General features: G+C 41.8%; 1 protein-coding gene across 3 annotated transcripts; it reads right to left on the bottom strand.

Moving 5' to 3' along the window:
• Nucleotides 1-2876: 2876 nt before the first annotated feature.
• stk24a (serine/threonine kinase 24a (STE20 homolog, yeast)) lies at nt 2877-20033 on the bottom strand. Of its 3 annotated transcripts, none has more exons than XM_027014756.2 (13): nt 19983-20033; nt 19151-19248; nt 16368-16430; nt 13764-13994; nt 9406-9462; nt 9140-9248; nt 8806-8963; nt 7585-7770; nt 7123-7268; nt 6195-6327; nt 4175-4243; nt 3649-3785; nt 2877-3462 (listed from the first exon to the last, which is right to left on the bottom strand). In XM_027014756.2, the coding sequence occupies exons 2-13, from the start codon at nt 19193-19195 to the stop codon at nt 3432-3434; spliced, it is 1365 nt and encodes a 454-aa protein (XP_026870557.2). In that variant the 5' UTR covers nt 19196-19248; nt 19983-20033; the 3' UTR covers nt 2877-3431. The 3 variants fall into 3 exon arrangements, with proteins under 3 accessions (XP_026870557.2, XP_026870558.2, XP_026870559.2); XM_027014757.2 differs by lacking the exon at nt 19983-20033 and adding an exon at nt 19371-19463; XM_027014758.2 differs by lacking the exons at nt 16368-16430; nt 19983-20033 and having other exon boundaries at nt 19151-19231.
• Nucleotides 20034-20496: the final 463 nt, after the last annotated feature.

Below are 20496 nucleotides of genomic sequence, written 5' to 3'. Positions count from 1 at the left end.
CGTTTGCCATGAAACATATCTTTGATGTTGCTGGCTGCCATTTCTGCCAAATCCAGCACCAAATCCAGCAGTATTATCTTTGATATATACACAATTGAATTTTATTTTACCACAGAAACAAACTGCTAAGTCGATTTGTGTGTGGTGCTCTTCTCTTAAATATACATTCTTGGCATATAGTCTTCAATTTGTTATACATAATCAAGAAAAGATTTGTCATGAAAAGCTAAACTTAAATATCAACCTGTTAACACAAATGAACATAAATTAACCTACTGTTGGAACTAGCATTTGTCGCCAAACAGTGGACAAGTGATTTTTATTCCATTTTATTTTTCTTAAATCACTTAAAAGCTTGCAAGGAATTCAGTACCTTGGCATTTGATGACAAAAGCAAAAGATTATATACAAGACTATACACTATTGGCAATGTTACAGAAAATTTACATTGTTTTAAAATCAATTAGATAGCACACCAGTTTCATTTGTGATATAATACTGTACTTTACACTTACAAAAATATTCAATTCTGTTTCATATATTGTATATATATCTGTGCTGAGAAACCTGATGACCTGACTAATTTATTGCCAGACTTGCGAAAGTACAGTCGCAATGACAAACATGACAATACATGACACACTGATTTCATTTCTTTTTAAAGTGTAAAAACCAGCTTACTGTGCAACACATTCAGATGCTAACTGCACAAGGTGCACATTTCAAGGAAATATCTGGACAAGAAAAGACAGCATGTCACGCATTTTAAAACGGGTCCAAAAAAAAAACCCCAACAACAAAAAGTTGGCAGGGTGGAGAAGAATTGGGTCTAAAAAGTCTAGTATGCGATTTAGGGCCAACGTGGAACAAATCATGTTTTACAGGCCTTTATCTGCCTTATATTTAGGATTCAATCTAAATATTTATTTTGTGTTAATACAGATTCTACATCAGAATTTTGTGGCAAGTATATCAAAACTTTACATCTTTTAATTTTAGAAGATTTGATCATTTCCATCTTTTGAATCAGCCAAAACTGAAAGGTCTGTTTAGCAGTTTTCAGGGGTTCACAGAGAAAGCCACTGCACTAATCTGAAAGAAGGCAGGGGGCAGGATTTCTAATTTTCTATGAAACAGCTTTAAAGTACCCCTCACGCTGAAAACAGTATTCAAAAACAAACAAAACTCACTGTCATAATAATCTGGATTTCATGGCATAAAGGCTTTTTAAAAACACTAGACTTTAGAATACTTGCCCCACACACACACACACACACACACACACACGTATTTGTGATCTCAAAGGCTCCCAGTTACACCCGTCTCTGAAGTCTGCCCTTCTCTGTCAAGTTCATATTTCTGGATGGGGTGGGCAGACACGGGATGGATTCAGGAGGAATTATGCTAGCAAGAGGGCCACCAAACAATTTGAAAATACATTTCTCTGTAATCCTCTATAATTTACTTATGCTTGACTCAGATGCTCATGCTATAAGATATTTTCAGTAACCTTAATACTTTAAATCTGGAGGATATAAGCAAGTGTCAGCAACCACTTAACAGGTTATAACATAATGGAGGTCATTTAAAGAGAGCAGTTCTACCATAACACATTCATGTGACATTCAGGGTCAGTGGCCTTTTTGCTGCCACTAATAAAATAGTACAGGACTAATGCATGTGAATTACGGTCAAATGCACCAAGGTGATATGCATGTAAAACTGCTAGACTTGATTTGCGTATATTTATTTTGCACATATCAGCAGTCTTAATGTAGGGAAGATATAGTGAACCGTCTACAAACCTCATGCGTATATTTTATAAAAAAGGCAGTTATCTAAGTGCAATTCAAGCTGTTGGTACCATTAGTTTCCAGGAAGACTTGAGGAATTTGCTCAGGATGAATGGGTCATAGCACATCAAAAACTAGTTTTCCATGGAAATCACTTGTAAAAACAGCACTAAAGAAAAAAGGGAAAAGAAAAAAAGCAGTATACAGCATGATCTTCTGTGGCTGAAACAAACTTGAATCTGTGAGTTTGGTATGAAACACACACCCTCAAACACTGATTTCTAGACAAATGCACCTGCATGGCCCGTGACTTGAACCACATCACTGGCACTATGAACACTTTGAAGTGGTTTGTGGGAACATTTAGTGATGAGCCTAATGTCGGCATACAGTTTTACCCATTTAAAACTTTCAAACAGAAAATCGAATGAATACTGAAAATACTTTAAAAAAACTAACAAAAAAGGCAAGGCAATCTTAGTGATGGCCATTCTACATACATACCTTCATAAACAGTATCTACAGAAGCATTTGGCCATTTTTACACAGTGTTTTTATTAGCGTACCTCCATGACGTGCTTGTAAATAGGAGCCTATGTACACACACATTTACACGCCCAGCTGAGCATGCTCAGACCGCCTCTCAGAAGACTCATCACTGAGAGCAGGATACCTGAGTTTAAAAAAAAAAAAAAAAGAAAGAGAGAGAGAGAAGGAGAGAGAGAGGGGGAGAAACCAATGCCTGCACCCTAGAGCATGGCTTTGCGCCCACATTCGCACACGCACACACAGCAGGAGCTGAACACACCTTTTAATGGCTTCACATTACTGAACATTTGCAAAGGGATTTCTGCCTGGGTGGCACCAGCTATCCAACCTCTACCCAAGCCATATGCTTACTTCACCCAACACTAGTGTAAATTTTACACCAGTGAAGTAGCAGGTGTAAACCAAGTCTTAAACTGATCATGCAATCTGCAAATAAAATCTACCATGCAGAAACAAGCAATAAAAAAAAGATTTATATATATATATATATATATATATATATATATATATATATATATATATATATACACACACACACACACACACACACACACACACACACACACACACACACACATTTATCATTATAAAATAACCACAGCTTCTTGCATGATCGCAGCTATCAACGGATTATGTTATCTAGTGAAATGTTAACTAGCCATTTGGTTTGGCTAGTGAAAGGAATTCAAGAATCAGTTTAGCTAAAACATGAAAGTTGATTACTGAGAAATCATGATGCCTTTGAATTTAGCAACTATCAATATTAAGTTAAGGATGAAATAATTTCATTAAGACTGATGTCATTTTACAAATGACATATGGAAGGATCCTACACGCTGCTGGTGCAACTAACCATTGCTCTGTCACAGCCTAAGCTGGAGAAGGTGCACTGCTAAGCAGGTGGGAGTGGGCTGACAGAGGTCAACCTCACCCAGGCCCCACGCCACCCCCAGACACCTTTTGTTTGCTATGTAACCCAAGATTATAAGAGAATATGGGGCTGGAGCTGCAGCCAGGGGCTGTGAGGGAGCGTGAGAGGGGGGCGTACCCACAGCCACAAGGGGGTGGGGCGAGAAGCCGCAGCAGCTGTCAATGAGATGGTGTCCTCGGAACGGCAAACCTGCCGGACAGAACAGACGAGGTTCAGAGAAACAGAGGAAAGGAAAAGCAGTTGGAAGTGTATATTCACGCTACTTAAAAAAATTTAAAAGTAGCACCCTGGCCTTTTCTCCTTTACACAACGCCTTTTGCCCACAAATTCTAACTGTGTGCTGTAGAGGGAGAAGGCTGGTGGCATAAGCTCTACCTTTGCAGTCTCTGCACGAGCTCTGCCACCATGGAGTCAGAGATACCCGGGCATGCCTCTTCTGCCAGGAATATGGCCTCCCTCAGCTCCTCCACGGCCTCAGACTTGCTGTTACTCGCCTCTCCCTTCTGCTTCAGCTGACGGTGGGACAGAGAGGGACAGTGATCTATCACAGTACTGCGTGCACGACCAGTGGGGCTGTTTCTGGTCCCGTGCACCTGACCCACTTCCACAGGCCACCCAAGAGAGGAGGTCTGCACGAAGGAGCCATCAACTATAGGACTATTCCTTCTTCACCCCGTTATTTATTTATACCGCAGCTCCGAGCCAATGCAGGAGTTGCCGGTGGAATTAGCCTGCAGATGAAATGGTCATGTAACAGAGTGGTGGTGGTCTACAGGGGAGTGCTCCCAGCAGCCCAGCACTGTACTACTGTAGCCAATCAAACCCTTCCTACAGAACAACTAGAGCTGCGAAAATCCTAACAGCAGCTACAGGGGACATAAATGTTTGATTATGTACTTACTTCAGCAAACAGTGGAGATATGATGGTGGACAAGCTCTGGGACAAAGGCCGCTGTGGACTGCCCTCTACCTGAGTGACAGAGGGTATGACAACATCTGAGCCAAAAACATCGTACAGCATTTCTGTGAGCTAGGACTTAACCAACACAAGGCCCTGCTGCAACACAACACAAACTTTGGCCAGTCATGGAGATTTAAGGTTATTCCAGAGAACATATATGTTCAACATATATACATTCCATACATAAATGGAATGAAAACTAATTTCTATATCAATTTATTAAAACAGTAAAGCTTATGACATGTACTAGGATGTTATAAAACAGGCAAACATGTTGGACCATATTAATCCTGTTCTTTCAAGACTGTACTGGCTCCCAGTTAAATTGGACTTTAAAATTCTCTTGTTGATGTACAAAGCTCTAAAGGGTCTGAGTGAACTCACTGAATACTATAACTCACCAAGCCTATGGTGTTGTCAAAATGCACGGCACCTCTTAGTTCCTACGATTTGTAAGATTACAGCTTGGGGAAAAGCCTTCTCCTATAAAGTCGCTCTGTTATGGAATAACCTTCCAGTTTTAATTCAGGACTCAGATACACTCCCAAGTTTTTAAATCTAGGTTGAGATATATTCACTCAAGCTTTTGGTTCGCATCCTGTCAATAAAGGACCAGAGCCTGGGTTCCCCTGATCATAGAGTTTTCTGGTAATCTGAGGTGCTGACGGTGTTCTTTGGCAGCTTCATGCTTGCACTCAGACGATATGGGAGGAACGCAATATCTCAGACAGCCCTCAGGACTCTGGTCACCATGTGGCCCTCCCTTTTTAGTCATAAACAGACCTGCTGGAGCTGCATGCTGATCACTGCCACATGCCTACTGTTTACGGACTGTTCATCTGTTGTACATGTTTATAGATATAAATACAGCTTACTGTTTTATTTGCATGTTACTGCTGAGATGATGCCAACACCGGGTTAGACCTGCTCATTGGTGAGGAAGTATCTGAAGTGACACCAGAAAATATCCTGGTGATGCTAGGAGATGAACAGATGCTGCCATATTCCTCCACCCACTCCATCTACTCTAATGGATGCTGAAACAGCTCGCCCGTCTTAGACCCAATGGAGCAGCTGAGACTCCAACACCTATACTGAATGGGCCACAGAGACAATATTTAATGGACTGTTTGTAAGCTGGGCTGTCCAAGGAGGATGGAGGTTTCCTCTTGAGTCAGGGTCCTCCCAAAGTTTCTTTCTTAGCTCCACCCAGGGAGTTTCTTTTCTTTCTTTCTTTCTCTCTCTCTCTCTCTCTCTCTCTCTCTTTCTCTCTCACACACACACACACACACACACACACACACACACACACACACACACACACACACACACACACACACACCTAGCTCGCCTCTCGACCTACTGAAATGAGCAAAAGCTCAGCTGCTCCCTCCAGTAAATTATCAGCCATACAGTCGCTCATCACCACTTGCAGCTGCAGTAGAAGAAACGGAACTAAAAACTTCCCACTCTTCAAATTCACTGACTAAAAATACACAGCTGGTGGAAAACAGCCAAGGCCCTCGTGGCTTCAGCATGGCCACCTCTGGTCATGGCTGTGAAACACAGGGACCCTCTCTAGCTCAACGACGGTGTAAGTGTGGCTACGAGGGGCTGGCACAGAGCCTGCAGCCTTACCACATCACGGCAGGAGCTGAAGAACCCCATTTCTCAGCAGGCCAAATGCATATGTGTAAATGATGAAAGCGTGACTGAAGTGGGACAATTGATGATAATCACTCTACCATAGGCTTCCTGTAATTGCAAAGATGCTTCCTGTATTGGCAAGCTGTGTGTGCAAAGGTTTAGATAAACACATCAGGCTAATGTTACTGATGGCTCTGTAATGGGAGTGTTGTGAATGCCTAAGGAAGGTGGTGAGAGAGAGAGAGAGAGAGAGATTGAGTGAGTGAGTGAGTGAGTGAGCGAGCGAGCGAGCGTGCGTGCATGTCTTCCTCACCTGGTTGCGGTCCAGCTCAGCATGCTGAGTGACTCCATTCTGGACCTTTTCAGGGTCCTTCTCTCTGATGGTGTTAAAGATCCAGTCATCGTTTCCTGAGTCACTCCCTCCTGTTGCCTGTCCGTCTGACTCCCTACGCAAACACACACAGAGACACACGCACAAACTTAAAATGAGTATTGTCAAAGCCATAACAGTTATGCTAATCTACAAAAATATATTAACAGTAATTCTGGCTTGAAATGTTCTTTACATAATCTGTACATAATTGACTGCTTATTCTTACAAATGTAACATTAGCTTCCTTTTGAGCTCCATCTATTTGAAATTAGCGTCGTGATTATACAATCCACTCCTGTAGGCATCACTGTGTTTACATGAGCTTACCTCATTACAATCAAGAATGAGCAACACATTAAACACAAAGACTACATGTTTATAGACACATGATTCAGCAGGTGAAGCCATTGCACACCCATTTTTACAGCTCTGCATAAGGAAGCGGTGGGACGTGGAGTCTCAGGCATAAATGTATGTGACTGCTGCATCACTTTCTAATATATGCCTGTGTAGTTTTGGTGACTGGTGACTTTCCACTGTAGGCTGATGCTATAATCACACTCATCTCTGGGGTTACCAGCAGGCCCATTCATGTAGGGGATGAACTATTTGCCCTGAAAAGGCCACTTCTTGTAAGTATATTTATTTCAGCATAGTATTAGTAAGGCAAATGTATGTGAGGGTATTCACTGTTCACCCTCAGCTCCTAATAACATGGACAGCCTCCATATAATTTTGATCCTCACACATTCAGATACACGCACACAGGTGTGCATGCATAAATACTCATGAATTAAAGGATGATGAACAGTGAATAACCTGACTGATATTTAAAAGGTTTACAAAAGAGTAACAAGTCAGTGCTTACGAGTCGGACTCCTCAGAGCTGGACTCATCTTGACGCTGCTCAGCCTTCCAGCGCTTGTACCTGTCGATGAGCTCGATGAGGTATGAGGGCTTTTTAGCGTATCGCACAATTAGCTTATGTTTCAGGAGCTCCTTGGCTGTGGGCCTCTGCAGATATAGACAATGCAGACATCCTATTAGTTACTAAAAACAAACAAACAAAAAAAAAAAAAAACACAACACACAAAACACCATGATTATCCCAAAACTCAGGAGGCTGTGTATTTGGAAAATTTCTCAAAATGCATTAGCATTGTAATATACAGACACTAATGTTAAAAGTTGCACTGAACGTGCAGGAGACATTGCAAATGTACTAACAAAAGGCCTTTAAATGAAGTGGTTGACACTTCACAAGCAGCAGTGGCACCATGCTGGTATGGCAGACACCTAAGTGTTTTTGGTTCGCAGGCCTAGCACTCACAAAGCTGGGCTCTTTATTGAGACAGGATTCCACAAACTCCTTGAGCGGCTTGCTGTAGCTGCCCTGCAGAGTGGGCGGGTTATTCTTTGGGATGAGGAACAGCACTTTCATGGGGTGCAGCTCAGAATGAGGCGGCTCTCCTTTGGCCAGCTCTATCGCAGTTATACCCAACGACCAGATATCTGCCTGGAACACACACACGCACGCACGCACACATACACACACACAGACACATACACACACACACACCGTGGTTCACCAGGCATTACTGTGCATTGCTGTGCAATTATTAAGTGCATGGAGAGTATGGAATCTATCTATATATGATTTAACACCATCAGACTGAATCATTATGGCCTCATGTAAAAGGGGCTTCAGCAGTGTGAGAAACTGATGCAGACTGTTCAAGGGGACTATATAGTTGTGCATCTTGCTGTTGCTTAATATTTCACTCTGAAAACCACCAAGATCATACTGGTAGCTGAGGCAAACCGAAATGCTATATTTGTGTGAGTAAGTGCAGGTGTGTGAGCTATGACTCACTGCTTAGACCTACTACTAATGCACAATATCATTTATACCATTTCACAGAGCTAAACAGCATTCAGAGAAATAGAAAAAAAACAACAACAACAGGGGCAGCAATGTGCAGAAATCACAAAGAACTAAAATATGCAAATAGTTCACGATTTGAATTTTCCATGGTGATAGGGCTGAGAACACTGGATGACATACTTGGATATCCACATAAGGTAAAAAATGTAAGTGTATCATCAAATGATTTTCAAGTCAAGAGTGAATATTGAAAAAGAGCAAAAAAAGTTGTGGATTCTGGTGACATGGTGGATCCAATCGCCATTATGATACCACATTACCCATCTAGCAATAACACGAAACTGACACACATAATAAGGGAAATTAGTGAATTATATAATGCCACTGGAAACCACCTATGCCACCACAAACGGCTTTTAACAGTAAGGATGTATAGCCTGCAAGCAGTCATATGGTAATGCAATCATCTTCAGATGTGGTCTTAGCTGAGCCAGCATAGCCTCTCTATAGTACACTAACCACACAGAGAAACTGCGCACCATTTCAAGAAAACCATGACTGTCATTAGCAACCATAAAGGCAGTCTGAGTACTTAGCCAGGAGCTGATGAGCACTACAGAATGCAGCTGAGGTTATACGTGATGAGGTCAGAGTGGCAGTCCTGACCTTTGAATCGTAGGCTGACTGTTTTATGACTTCAGGCGCCATCCAAAACGGTGTGCCCACGAATGTGTTCCTCTTGATCTGTGTGTCTGTGAGCTGGCCAGCCACACCAAAGTCCGCCAGCTTCACGTCACCCTGCTCCGACAGCAGCACATTAGCAGCTGTGGAGACACACAAAGACGTGCGCGAACACGCAGATCGAAAATTCTAAACGTGTGCGGTACAACATCCATGCCTGATGTGCAGTTTTATAATTCCCTTTTATCCAGTGTAAGACATAGTCCAGTCTGTCTACAAAGCTGGCATAATGCATGTAAAGTGTGGATTTGGAGGGTACCTTTGATGTCTCTGTGGATTTTCTTTTCCGAATGCAAGTATTCCAGTCCTTTAAGGATCTCTCGAAGTATAGTGGCAATCTGGGACTCATCTAGCGGACCTGGATCCAGCTGCCGGAGAGAGAACAGTGTGACGGAGTGATCGGACACATCCGGAAGCCACATGTCATTGTTCTGACTAAGCCTCTATGGGAAGAACTGCGTAGGCCAACAAATCCCATTTAGAATTAGATAAGCATGGTGGAGACCAAAATTAGACACTACTTACCAAGTCCAGTGCTGACCCTCCTCCCAAGTACTCCATTATAATCCATAACTTTGTGCCCTGTGACAGTGTGTGAGAGAGACAGGATTTGCTTTAGTGTTGCCAGAGAGGTCAGTCTGAGTGATTTTCAAAATACTAATTTGAAAGAATTTTGCTGATGGTCTCTAGACACTTCAGATGGACAAGGATTAATGGTTTAGTAAATTCATTCAAAACAATCATGGTTCTGAATTAGACTTAAAGGATAGACAGATAGACTTATTTTGCAATTAATAATAAACAACTTTTGTTTTTATCATAATTTGGTCAGCGAGAAGTAGCAAACTCAAGCAGAAGGATTTGACTGCGACACTAAATATTTAAAACATCCTGCACTTACTAGCTTAAAAAAAATAAAAACAGGGGAAAAAAAGACTTCCCACAGAATTCAATTTTCATGGCAGGCCATGAAAAAGCAGCATGACAGGGCTAAAGGATGAGTAACGGTGTTCTCCAGAGAAGCAGAAGTGAGTCAGATCCTCTGAAGCATATATGTGGAATCTTTTCCTCATAAGAAACTGACACATCCTTCCTCTTCTATGTTATTCTTGTGATATGATGTGCTTGTCAGTTGTTCTTTGGATGAACTTGAACACTGCAACAACCCATGTACAGCGATAGGTGGTCTCTCTCTCTCTCTCTCTCTCTCTCTCTCTCTCTCTCTCTCTCTCTCTCTCTCTCTCTCTCTCTCTCTCTCTCTCTCTCTCTCTCTCTCTCTCTCTCTCTCTCTCTCTCTCTCTCTCTCTCTCTCTCTCTCTCTCTCTCTCTCTCTCTCTCTCTCTCTCTCTCTCTCTCGGAGAGGGCCACTCTACAATATCTAGGGCAAAAGTAATGGAAGCTGCAGCCAGATAAAACCGTAGGACCCTCCAACAGACCTCATCTTACTGCTGCACAGACATCAACAACATTATATCTCATCTCCCTCACAAAACCTTGTGTGCTCAAAATGGTCCTTGCACAGTTTTGTCATTTCCTGCACCAAAGTCCAGGATGAGCAGCGCAGTGCCTTTAACTACAAACAGTTCCATGCAAATATCAACCTTACCTGGGGAAAGAAAGGTTGTGTGCACAACCAGAACTGTTGTTAAAATGCTTAATTTGTCTATCTTATATTTTGTTTTATGTAACCACTCTGTTTTATAGGCAATTGTACTATTTTTACACCATAAACAAAGGGGTATACCCATACAGAAACATTTTTCAAATGGCCAAATTACACTGTTTCAAAAACAGGATAAATGGACTGCAGTTTTCAACAAAATGAGATCTTTAGCATCTTCCAGATTGACAAGGGAATGATGGAGCAATGTGTATGTTCAGCTTGAGCTAACAGAACAGCACCATAAACATATAAGCCTTAATGAGTCAGTGAGTTTCATAGCCAAACCACATACATGACATTTTATAGCATGAGTTTCTACCACTCGGTGTTGATGCAATTATATCAAACATTCTGTGCAAAACCTATTGACATCAATGTAAAGTATGATGTCTGTCTTTGTTACTTCTTAAAACTTTAATGATGTGTTATGGACATGATGTTACAGACATTACACAACCTTCACAGTCTAAAATAAAACTGCAAAGCTGATGTAGTATGTTCTGGGTGTACAGCAGTTTTGCCACATTGCACCAATGTTTTTAGTCAAGTGAACATGATTATAATCATGATCATCTGTAAACCTTAGCAAAATGAAACATATTAGCATATCTCCAGTATTATTTGTGTTCCTGGGTCACGATGAAAATCTGAGTAATTTTCTTGCCATAACTCATTCTGCTGTAACCTTCCAGCTATATGTTTTCAGTATACATTTCCTACTAGAGAGGCAATCTGAACGTGCACGAGGTACCCAGCTAGTTTATGGAGCAGGCACCATCTAATTTGCTCACGCTACCTGTCGCTCAAACTGAGGTTACGTTAAGGGTGACGGCTCCAGTCGAGGATGCCTGAGGATCTTAATGGTGACTGAGATAAAAATTTCATTTTTGGTTTTTCAGAATTACTAATTTTACTGTTTCATGTTAAAACTCACTGTTCAAGCATGTGCTTTATATAGTTTGTTGAGGACTGGTTCTTACATCACTTTCACAATGTTAAAATGTCTGGTATTCTCTATATAAATTATTCCAAAAACAATACATATTTTGAAACGTACACTGTGTTCCTTCAAAAACATTTTCATGGTACACATGTAATACGTTCTGCAATTGTCTTTAAAATTCAGAGTTTGTAGAAAACCTGTACTCTACCATTAATGTGTCCCATCCATTATCCTAATAAAATGCTACATATTTAAGACAGAAATGATTATATGAATTTTGAGGATTTGTCTGTATTCACCTGCAGAGGTTACAATAAAAGTTACAAAAATGAATTCACAGATGCTAAGGTTGTCCATGAGCTGAGGCATTTTAGTTTCCAATATTAGGCCTAGTCTAAACGTCACGGCCATAGTGCTGGAACAGCACCCACCCCTCTCTCTACCTTCTACACAGGTAAGCCAACATAACAACTCCAAACTGCACCTTGTTAACAAACCTGACAGGGTGTTTGCTTTATGACCTGAAGTGCACCTGAAAGTAATATAAGGAAAATGCACAGGTCTAAAGCTGACGGAGAGTCCCTGAATCAGTGAGCACCTGAGACAGGGCCAGCAGACATGCGCTGCTGTAGCTCACCTGCTAGGGCAGGTAGTACAAGGTGAAGGCAACACAGAGGTCACAGGTTCAACTCCCATGGAATACGCATACTGTTATACTGATGAATATGCAAGCTGTTCTGGATAGGAGCATTTGCCAAATGCTGTAACTGTAAGCCATCCAGTGCTGCTACTATCAAGTGATACAGATGCCAAATCCTGATCTAGGCAAATATCTGGCATAGTGGGCACCTTGTGTGTGCTTACATACACAAAACCAGCACCTCAGGAGCACCAGATAACACAAATGTGTATGTGTACACAGACACTTGCATTCAAAATACAGCTTGTCAAGGGGTTTTCAAGGCTGACTGACAGGGAGAAGGTGCACCGTTCTTTCACATGTGGCCTAAAATAGGCTGTGTATTTAGATGTTTTCTCACCTTCGTAGCATGCGAACACACTTCCCCTGCACCTCCCTAGAATCACAGTCTCCACAAACACTTCTTATTCTTTCCTTCCTCTTCAGCGTCCATCCACTACGTGCTACACCGACTACATAGGTAGGTCATGTCTGAATGTGTCAGTCATCCATTCATGCCGTTTGTCTCTGTGAAGTTTGGCACCAGAGCTTTTAGAGCTCGACTAGAAGCACAGCTCAAGTCTCCTCAGGCTATAGCATGCCTGGGTTTTTAGGGCTCCAGTTCAGAAGAACAGCACAAGAAGCAAAAATGATTAGAAATAAAACTGAGACTTTGGACATTTGTGCATCTTCCTTAAAAGAAGACAATGTTGGATAAACACCAAACAAACAAGCAAGCAAGCAAAATAAACGTTTGCTATGAACACTGCTCTGAATCAATTAGCAATTATGGTATTCACATTATCTAAAAAAGATAAATAGTTTTGGTTCAAATAATGTACCCAATGTGTATCAATAGCCTAAACTACAAGGTATAAGGCAGAATTTAGCAATGTGATCACAACAAAGTATTTTGCCAATATTATGCACCCTTTTAACGATTCATAAATGACGAGACTGATCTCTGACGAGGCTTCATCTTAGCACTGATGTTACAGTCATCAGTTAAAAAACAGTCTATAACTAAAAGAGGAGAAATGCCTCAAGCACCATAGATATGTCTGCTTAATGACGATAGCTCACTTCTCCCCACTGCCTCTCCAAACCACGAGGACCATGGCAGAGCAGAGACGACGCGATTCAAGAACCATACTGGTGCATCTATGACGTAATCACTCTGACTGTGAGATTTGTTACTCTGGTAGCAAACTTTAGCCACACATTTTAAAGCTGCTGTAATCAATATTACAGTTCCTGCTACCTTCTGCTAGACCCCCCCCCCTTCTCCAATACTGCGTCCTCCTTCTGAACCTTTCTCCAAAGCTCCTCCTCCAAAATCATGCACACCTTGTGCTTACACTTCCCATCTATATACTGTATGCGCACACAAAGTAACTGACATCAAGGATTATTGCTTCCTTCTAGATAGGTTTTCTTGCATGGGTAATACAGACCAGGGTGACATTTTTAGTTTTTGACTATAGAGTCAAGATTCCCCCCCACCCCCCCAACAGAGCAACAATCCAATACCTTCTCAGCAAAGATATTGGTCTTACTTCTGACATTTGGGCATTAAACAGAATTGCCAGCTTGCTTACCTTTAGATATGATCCGTAATACTTTGTGACGAAGGGGCTGTCGCACTGGCTTAGCACAGTGATCTCCTGCTGGATGTCCTCTATCTCGTCCTCTGCCTCCTCCAGGTCGATGATCTTAATGGCCACCACCTTCTGCGTGCGATTGTCTATCCCTTTGAACACCTCTCCAAATGAACCCTTCCCAATCTTCTCCAGTTTTGTGAACAATTCTTCTGGATCAGCTTTGAAATTCTGCTCCCAATATAAGCACAAATACATTGATCAGCACTGTTTACTTTTTTATGGATAATTACTTTTGAGTACACTGAATTTTTGGTATCTTATTCTCGGCAGAGCCCAAAAAAAGGGGGGATCAAATCAGCATATGCACCAGTCAAAAGACAAATAAAGAAGGTGAACGTAAACCTGAAAGTAATGAGTTTTTGTTGGTTTGTTTGTTTTAAAAGGTCAAAATAAACAACATTCTAGTGATGAGCTACTCCTGCTTACAAATACCCACTTCCTGCAAACACTTTGGTAAATTATCTAAAAAATACTAGTTAAAAAAAACTTTTAAGAACCTACTTGAGCTACATGCAACCACTCATGTACAGTGCCTCCAAGTAGTATTCAACCCCCTGCAGATTTTGCAGGTTTCACATTTGGAGTTAACTTAGCATTGTGAAATTTTGACTGTAGATGGGCCTGGACATGTGAAATGCACTGCAGCAAAAAAGAATGCTATTTCTCTTTATTATTATTATTATTATTATTTTTTTTAGTTTTGCAAAGTTTACCAGAGGGTCAATTATTATTCAGCCCCTCAAACCACCAGAATTCTGTGTGGTTCCCTCAAGTATTAAGAAGTAATTGAGATATTAAGATCAATGAGCTTCACATGCTTGGATTAATTTTCTGTTTTTTCCCGCCTTTTCTGACTATAAAAGCCCCTCCCCAAACAAGTGAACAGCACTCATACATGGTCAACATGGGAAAGACTAAGGAGCATTCCAAGGCCATCAGAGACAAAATTGTGGAGGGTCACATGGCTGGCAAGGGGTACAAAACCCTTTCCAAGAAGTCTCCACCGTTGGGAGCATCGGAAGTGGAAGGCTTACGGAACTACTGTTAGCCTTCCACGGCCTGGACAGCCTTTCAAAGTTTCCTCCTGTGCTGAGGCCAGGCTTGTCCAAACGGTCAAGGCTGACCCAAGGACAACAAGGCGGGAGCTCCAGGAAGATCTCATGGCGGTGGGGACATAAATACCATAAGTAACGTACTCCACCACAATGGTCTCCGTTCCAGGCGAGCCCGTACTTTCAAAGTGTCATGTCAAGGCCCGTCTAGTTTGCTCATGATCACTTGCAGGACTCTGAGGCAGACTGGTTCAAGGTTCTCTGGTCTGATGAGACCAAGATCGAGGTCTTTGGTGCCGACCACACCCGGGGTGTTTGGCGAGAGGATGGCACTGCATACAACCCCAAGAATACCATCTCTACAGTCAAGCATGGTGGTGGCAACATCATGCTGTGGGGCTGCTTCTCAACCAAGGGGCCCAGCCATCTGGTCTGCATCCAGGGGAAGATGGATAGCACAGCCTACCTGGAGATTTTGGCCAAAAACCTCTGCTCCTGCATCATGGATCTTAAGATGGGTCGTCATTTAGTCTTCCAATAGGACAACAACCCCAAGCACATGGCCAAAAAAAACCAAGGCCTGGTTTAAGAGGGAAAAGATCAAGGTGTTGCAGTGGCCTAGTCAGTCTCCTGACCTTAACCCAATTAAACACTAGTGGAAGGAGCTCAAGATCAAAGTCCACAAGAGATGCCCAAAGAACCTAGACAACTTGGAGAAGATCTGCATGGAGGAGTGGGCCAAGATTACTCCAGAGACCTGTGCCGGCCTGATCAGGCCTTATAAAAAGCGATTAATAGCTGTAATTGCAAACAAGGGTTATTCCACAATTATTAAACCTAGGGGTTGAATAATAATTGACCCTAAATTATGTTTAAAATGTATTATAATTTAATTGAGCAACTTGTACTTTTTGTTTGTAATATTTAGGCATCTGTTAATAAATGCTAGTCTTGTTCAAAGTTTGAAGGCTCTAAATTATTTGCAAAATCTGCAGGGGGTTGACTACTACTTGGAGGCACTGTATAATGTAATCTAAAAACACATGACGTTACACCACTTTATCTGCTTACAGCAAGGGAGTAAAAGGTCTCAAGGGACTCTGATCACTGCAAGGTAGATGCCGTAGCACTGGAGAGTAGTGACCTACAGTCTCGCCCCACAGAGCTTAGGCAGTATGCTTTTTTTTTTTTATTTCAACCTGTGACTAGTTTAGTCAAGCACATGAGCAGAACATAATAAAAACTGAACTGAATACAATAAAATGAACATGAACTAATTTGCGGGCAAGACGAATCTGCTGAAACGACCGCATCATAATCAGCTAAGCTGTGCCATACACTTAAGGCCACAGAAATAAGCCTGTAATTTCTGTATCAAGCACAGCCAACCTGTATCTTACCAACTATTATCAACTATTTTAGCTATATTCACAGCCACAAAACACCGAAACCACTGATCGATGCATGCAATAAAATTGTAGTAATGTACCTGTTGCCCGTTAGATGCCATTTGTGCCGTTTCTCTCATCTGAACGTTACTCACATTAGCACTCTGTCAGAAAGATGGAAACTCTTATCATGACTGTAAAATGGGGCGTTGCTCACCAGACGTATCCAGCAATGCAGGGCAACAGTGCAGTAGCGTACATAATGATGTTAAAGGGCTCGGCTGAGCTCTAAACAGCTAATCAGATGGACAATAAAAGGGCTTACAGGCACAAGCTGGCATTCAAAAAGATAACCCTGCAATCCATTAACACGCTTGGGCTATGCTTCCATTAAAAGACCAGGAGATCAAGCTATTGCTGTAAATGTTTGAGAGGGACACTTGCATCTCTTTGTGGTTGCTCAGTGAACTAGTTTGATGCTGATAAGCTCAGCAAAGATTTCTAGTCAGGAGTTTGCATGTTTGGACATTATGATTTTTGACCTGTGCTTACAAACAAATGATCACAGTCTCTATGAGCTGTCTGGTTTTATGTTTCCAGAAGAGCACATTATTTATTATACAATATGCAGCAATACAGTGGGCTGCAGTCCATTGTTACAATGATAAGCAAGTTTACCCACTGACATTATTCTGAAATAAAAATCAGATCTAAACTGAATGACTGTCTGAAACTCAAAGAAGCTCATCTTCTGACCAGTGATTTCAGGATAACTAACTGGAGTACAACTTTAGGAGTGGTGGCTGCAATTGCAAAGATAACAGAAGACCAATCAAGGTGAACATGATTGTGTTGACTATCTATTGTTTCAGTGGGAAACACAGGCAGGCAGAGTTGCAGTGCTGGGAACCCTTGTTATGTTTAATCAGTCAGCAGGTCCAGCCTGGGTTGAATCTGAAGCTCGATGCCTCATTTGATACTGCACCGCACCAACCCTAAGGGGCGGGTCAAAGCCACAGAGATTAGTGTGGAGTTATGCAATAATAACAGCCTCCACTCTTCTGGAAAAGCTTTCCAATTTCTTTGAAGTGTATCTATAGGAATTCATGTCAATTTAGTCAAAGGAGTATTTGTGAAATAAGGCAATGATATTTGATGAGTATGGCTTTCATTCCAAAGGTGTTCAGTGGGGTTGAAATCAGCTCTGGGACTAAAGGGGCCCACCTCCTCAAAAACAGGACCAGAACTTTAGCTTCTCTCAACAAACTTTACTGCTGGCACTATGCTTTCAAGTAGATATTCCTTGTGGCATCCACCAAACCCAGATTCATCCATAAGACTACCACACAGTGATATGTTATCTCATCAGTTAAGAGAACAGGTTTCTACTGTTCCAGTCAAGTGGTGACATGTTTTACACCACTGCAACTGACACTTGACACTATGCTCAGTAATTTTAGGCTTGTGCACATCTGCTCGAGAACAGATTCCAACTTCCATGAAGCTCCCACTGCACAGTTCTTGTGCTGATGTTATTTCCAGAGGCAGTTTTATGATGCAGCAGACATTAGATTATTTTGACATGTTACATGCTTCAGCACTTGGTGACCCTGCTGTGTGAGTTTGCAGGATGTGCTGCTTTATGGCTGAGCTGTTATTAGCACTAACAGTTGCCTGGGGCAGATGTAGCAGGGAAAATATTTCATGAATACGACTTGTATCAAAAGGTGGTATCCTATGATAATGCCAATGTTTGTCCATAGAGATTGCATGGCTTTGTACATGTGCTAGCTGCTATGTGCAACTAGTAGCAATGGGTATTATTGAAACAGACTCAACTAGGGGGGTGTCCACATATTTTTGGCCATATAGTGTAAGTCAGTAATAACATAAGTGCAAACTCAACAAGTTTGCACTGCAGTTCTGTCTCCTTAGGGCTCACATGAATTGAGATAGACCATGTCACAGACATCGTACATAGAACAGACATGACTGTTAGACAGACCAAGCATGGTTACTTTATGTAAGAACACAATTACTGCAGTTTTGTGAGTAAATGATGAGTAATGGCAGACTAACATTTGACTAACATTTCATATTTTGCAGTGATTCTGGAGAGAGGAAATGACTGTATGAATTAGCTTATTGAGCCCTAAAGCCACTGCAGTCCTTGGCACCATGACTCAGTGATGCTGCAGCCCTTAGGGTGAACACATGCTCATTTGGGGGAACTGCTGATAATGCAGTTTGAACACCTTTCATACTATGCACGACTCAATCAAATTCTGCCTCATTTGCCACGAGTTGGGTGCGTTAAAAAAAATGCTGCTGCTTCGACCCGAAGCAGATATTTTCCTGTCAGATGTTTTCATTTCTTATCAGTCACTTTTAGTTAAAGTCTAGAGTATTGCCTCACCACTCTCAACGCTTTCCGGTGTTATTCATGGGTTCTCAGTAAACTCCCCAGGAAACCAAATCTGTTTGCGTCGCAGCTGAACATCAACTTCGCACTACAGTTTAGCTGAGAAATGTTCAAGTAATATTACACACAGCAGAGCAGCTTCATAAGTGGGACACAAAGCAGACAGAACTCCAAGAACTACAAATAAACGCGAAAAAACTTAGCTACTTAATCTGTTGGTCAGGTGGAGCAAAACAACCGCAACGCAAAAGCTGGTTTAAAACTTGAAGTGTTTTAATACCATGATAGCAGACTCAAGAGACCCCGTTAATCATTAAGCAGACCGTAATCAGATTGACTTGTGTTTATTAACGTATGGCCATTCAAGGACATTAATTTTCCTACATTCATACATAAATATTTTATCGCCGCACAATTATCACTTTATACTCGTTTTTTTCCGGAACTCTTGGCTAACGGTACCTGCACCCCTGGAAGACCTCTCTGGACAGCACCGTGGCGAGCCATGTCTTCTGGCAAAACCGAGTCACTTGGCCAAACAATCCCGATGTTTTTCAGTCCTGCGAAAGACGACCACCGTGACTTTCACCTTGCTGGATTTACCATAACATTAAACTCGGTAAGATTAAATATTAGACTCCAGAATGATCCAACCCCAGCTGGCCGGACAGCGAGAGCTGACCTTGTTGTTGCGTTTTCGGCTCGGGCTCGGGCTACTTGGCTCCGTTAGCTAGCCTAGCTAGCATAGCTGTCCTACCTGACTGGATTTTTTTTTATCCCGAGTTGTTTTCATTTACACACGAATAATGCGAGTGAGAGAAAGGCTACAAGACTAAAGGAGTAAAAGGCTAAGAGAGTAAGCGTAGCGCCACGGAGCTGGCTGGATGTTAAAACCCAAACTCCGGAGCCTTTCCAACTCTACGGCTGTGGATTTTGCGCAGCTAGCCTTAGCAACCTATGTCCGAGGTACTCGCTTGACCACTTTTGACATCCGTAGTTAGATTTTTTTAAAACACTTCTCCGTTAATACTTCGTGGCCTGAATGAATAAAAGGACGGCGATTCTCGAAAAATAAAGGGATGGGGCTAATTACGTTAACGCTAGCTGGTTGCTAGGCAGGATTATTTTCCCTACAAGTTCGGCCGATAGCTGGCTATTCGCAACTTCCTAACTTTAGAGCAGCTGCACTTATAATTCTGTCCTTTTCCACAGTTATAACAAATAGAAGACACTAAGTTGTTGTCTGCATATAAAACACAGCTAAAAGAACCGCAAACTGTAACCAGTTACATGCCGTTATCCTCTCCTCCTCATTTTCAGACGTAAGCCTTCCGCCATATTGAACACCGTGACTGAACCGACAAGGCGGAGTAACCTGCTCGGAGGACCAATCACAGTTCGGAGACAAGATATCAGTGCGCCCAGTGAAGCAGTGCGGGAGGAGCGGGACAGCGGGCGTCTAAGCGGGGTAGGCGCCCTGGGTCTACTTAAGAGGGCGTTCATTTTTATGAACGATACTAATTTTGTATATTGTCAAATATTTTAATTAAGTTGTACTTTTCCCGCTTTGTGTCTCGCGGTGACGGATGAAATATAAATTACTTTCTTTATTGTTTTATTCTAACATTAGGTTACCAGTACTTCTTGCTTCTGATTTAATACTTGTATGATTTTTATCATATATATATATATATATACACTTTATCATTTTACTTCAGTTTATACTTGACATACCTCTGTTGAGTTTTTCTTGTAGGATATAGCCTATATGAACATAATTAAAAAGTAAGAGTCAAATGTCACTGTAA

Source organism: Electrophorus electricus, chromosome 2, assembly GCF_013358815.1.
Source record: "Electrophorus electricus isolate fEleEle1 chromosome 2, fEleEle1.pri, whole genome shotgun sequence".
Lineage (NCBI taxonomy): Eukaryota > Metazoa > Chordata > Actinopteri > Gymnotiformes > Gymnotidae > Electrophorus > Electrophorus electricus.
This window is presented reverse-complemented; position numbering and strand designations above follow the sequence as displayed.

Coding starts and splice junctions, on each gene's coding strand:
- stk24a (XM_027014756.2), bottom strand. CDS start 19,195: ATGGCTCGCCACGGTGCTGTCCAGAGAGGTCTTCCAGGGGTGCAG. Junction 8,964..9,139: donor AATCCACAGAGACATCAAAG/GTACCCTCCAAA, acceptor GTGTCTCCACAG/CTGCTAATGTGCTGCTGTCG. Junction 6,328..7,122: donor AGCTCTGAGGAGTCCGACTC/GTAAGCACTGAC, acceptor GTGTTTGCGTAG/GGAGTCAGACGGACAGGCAA.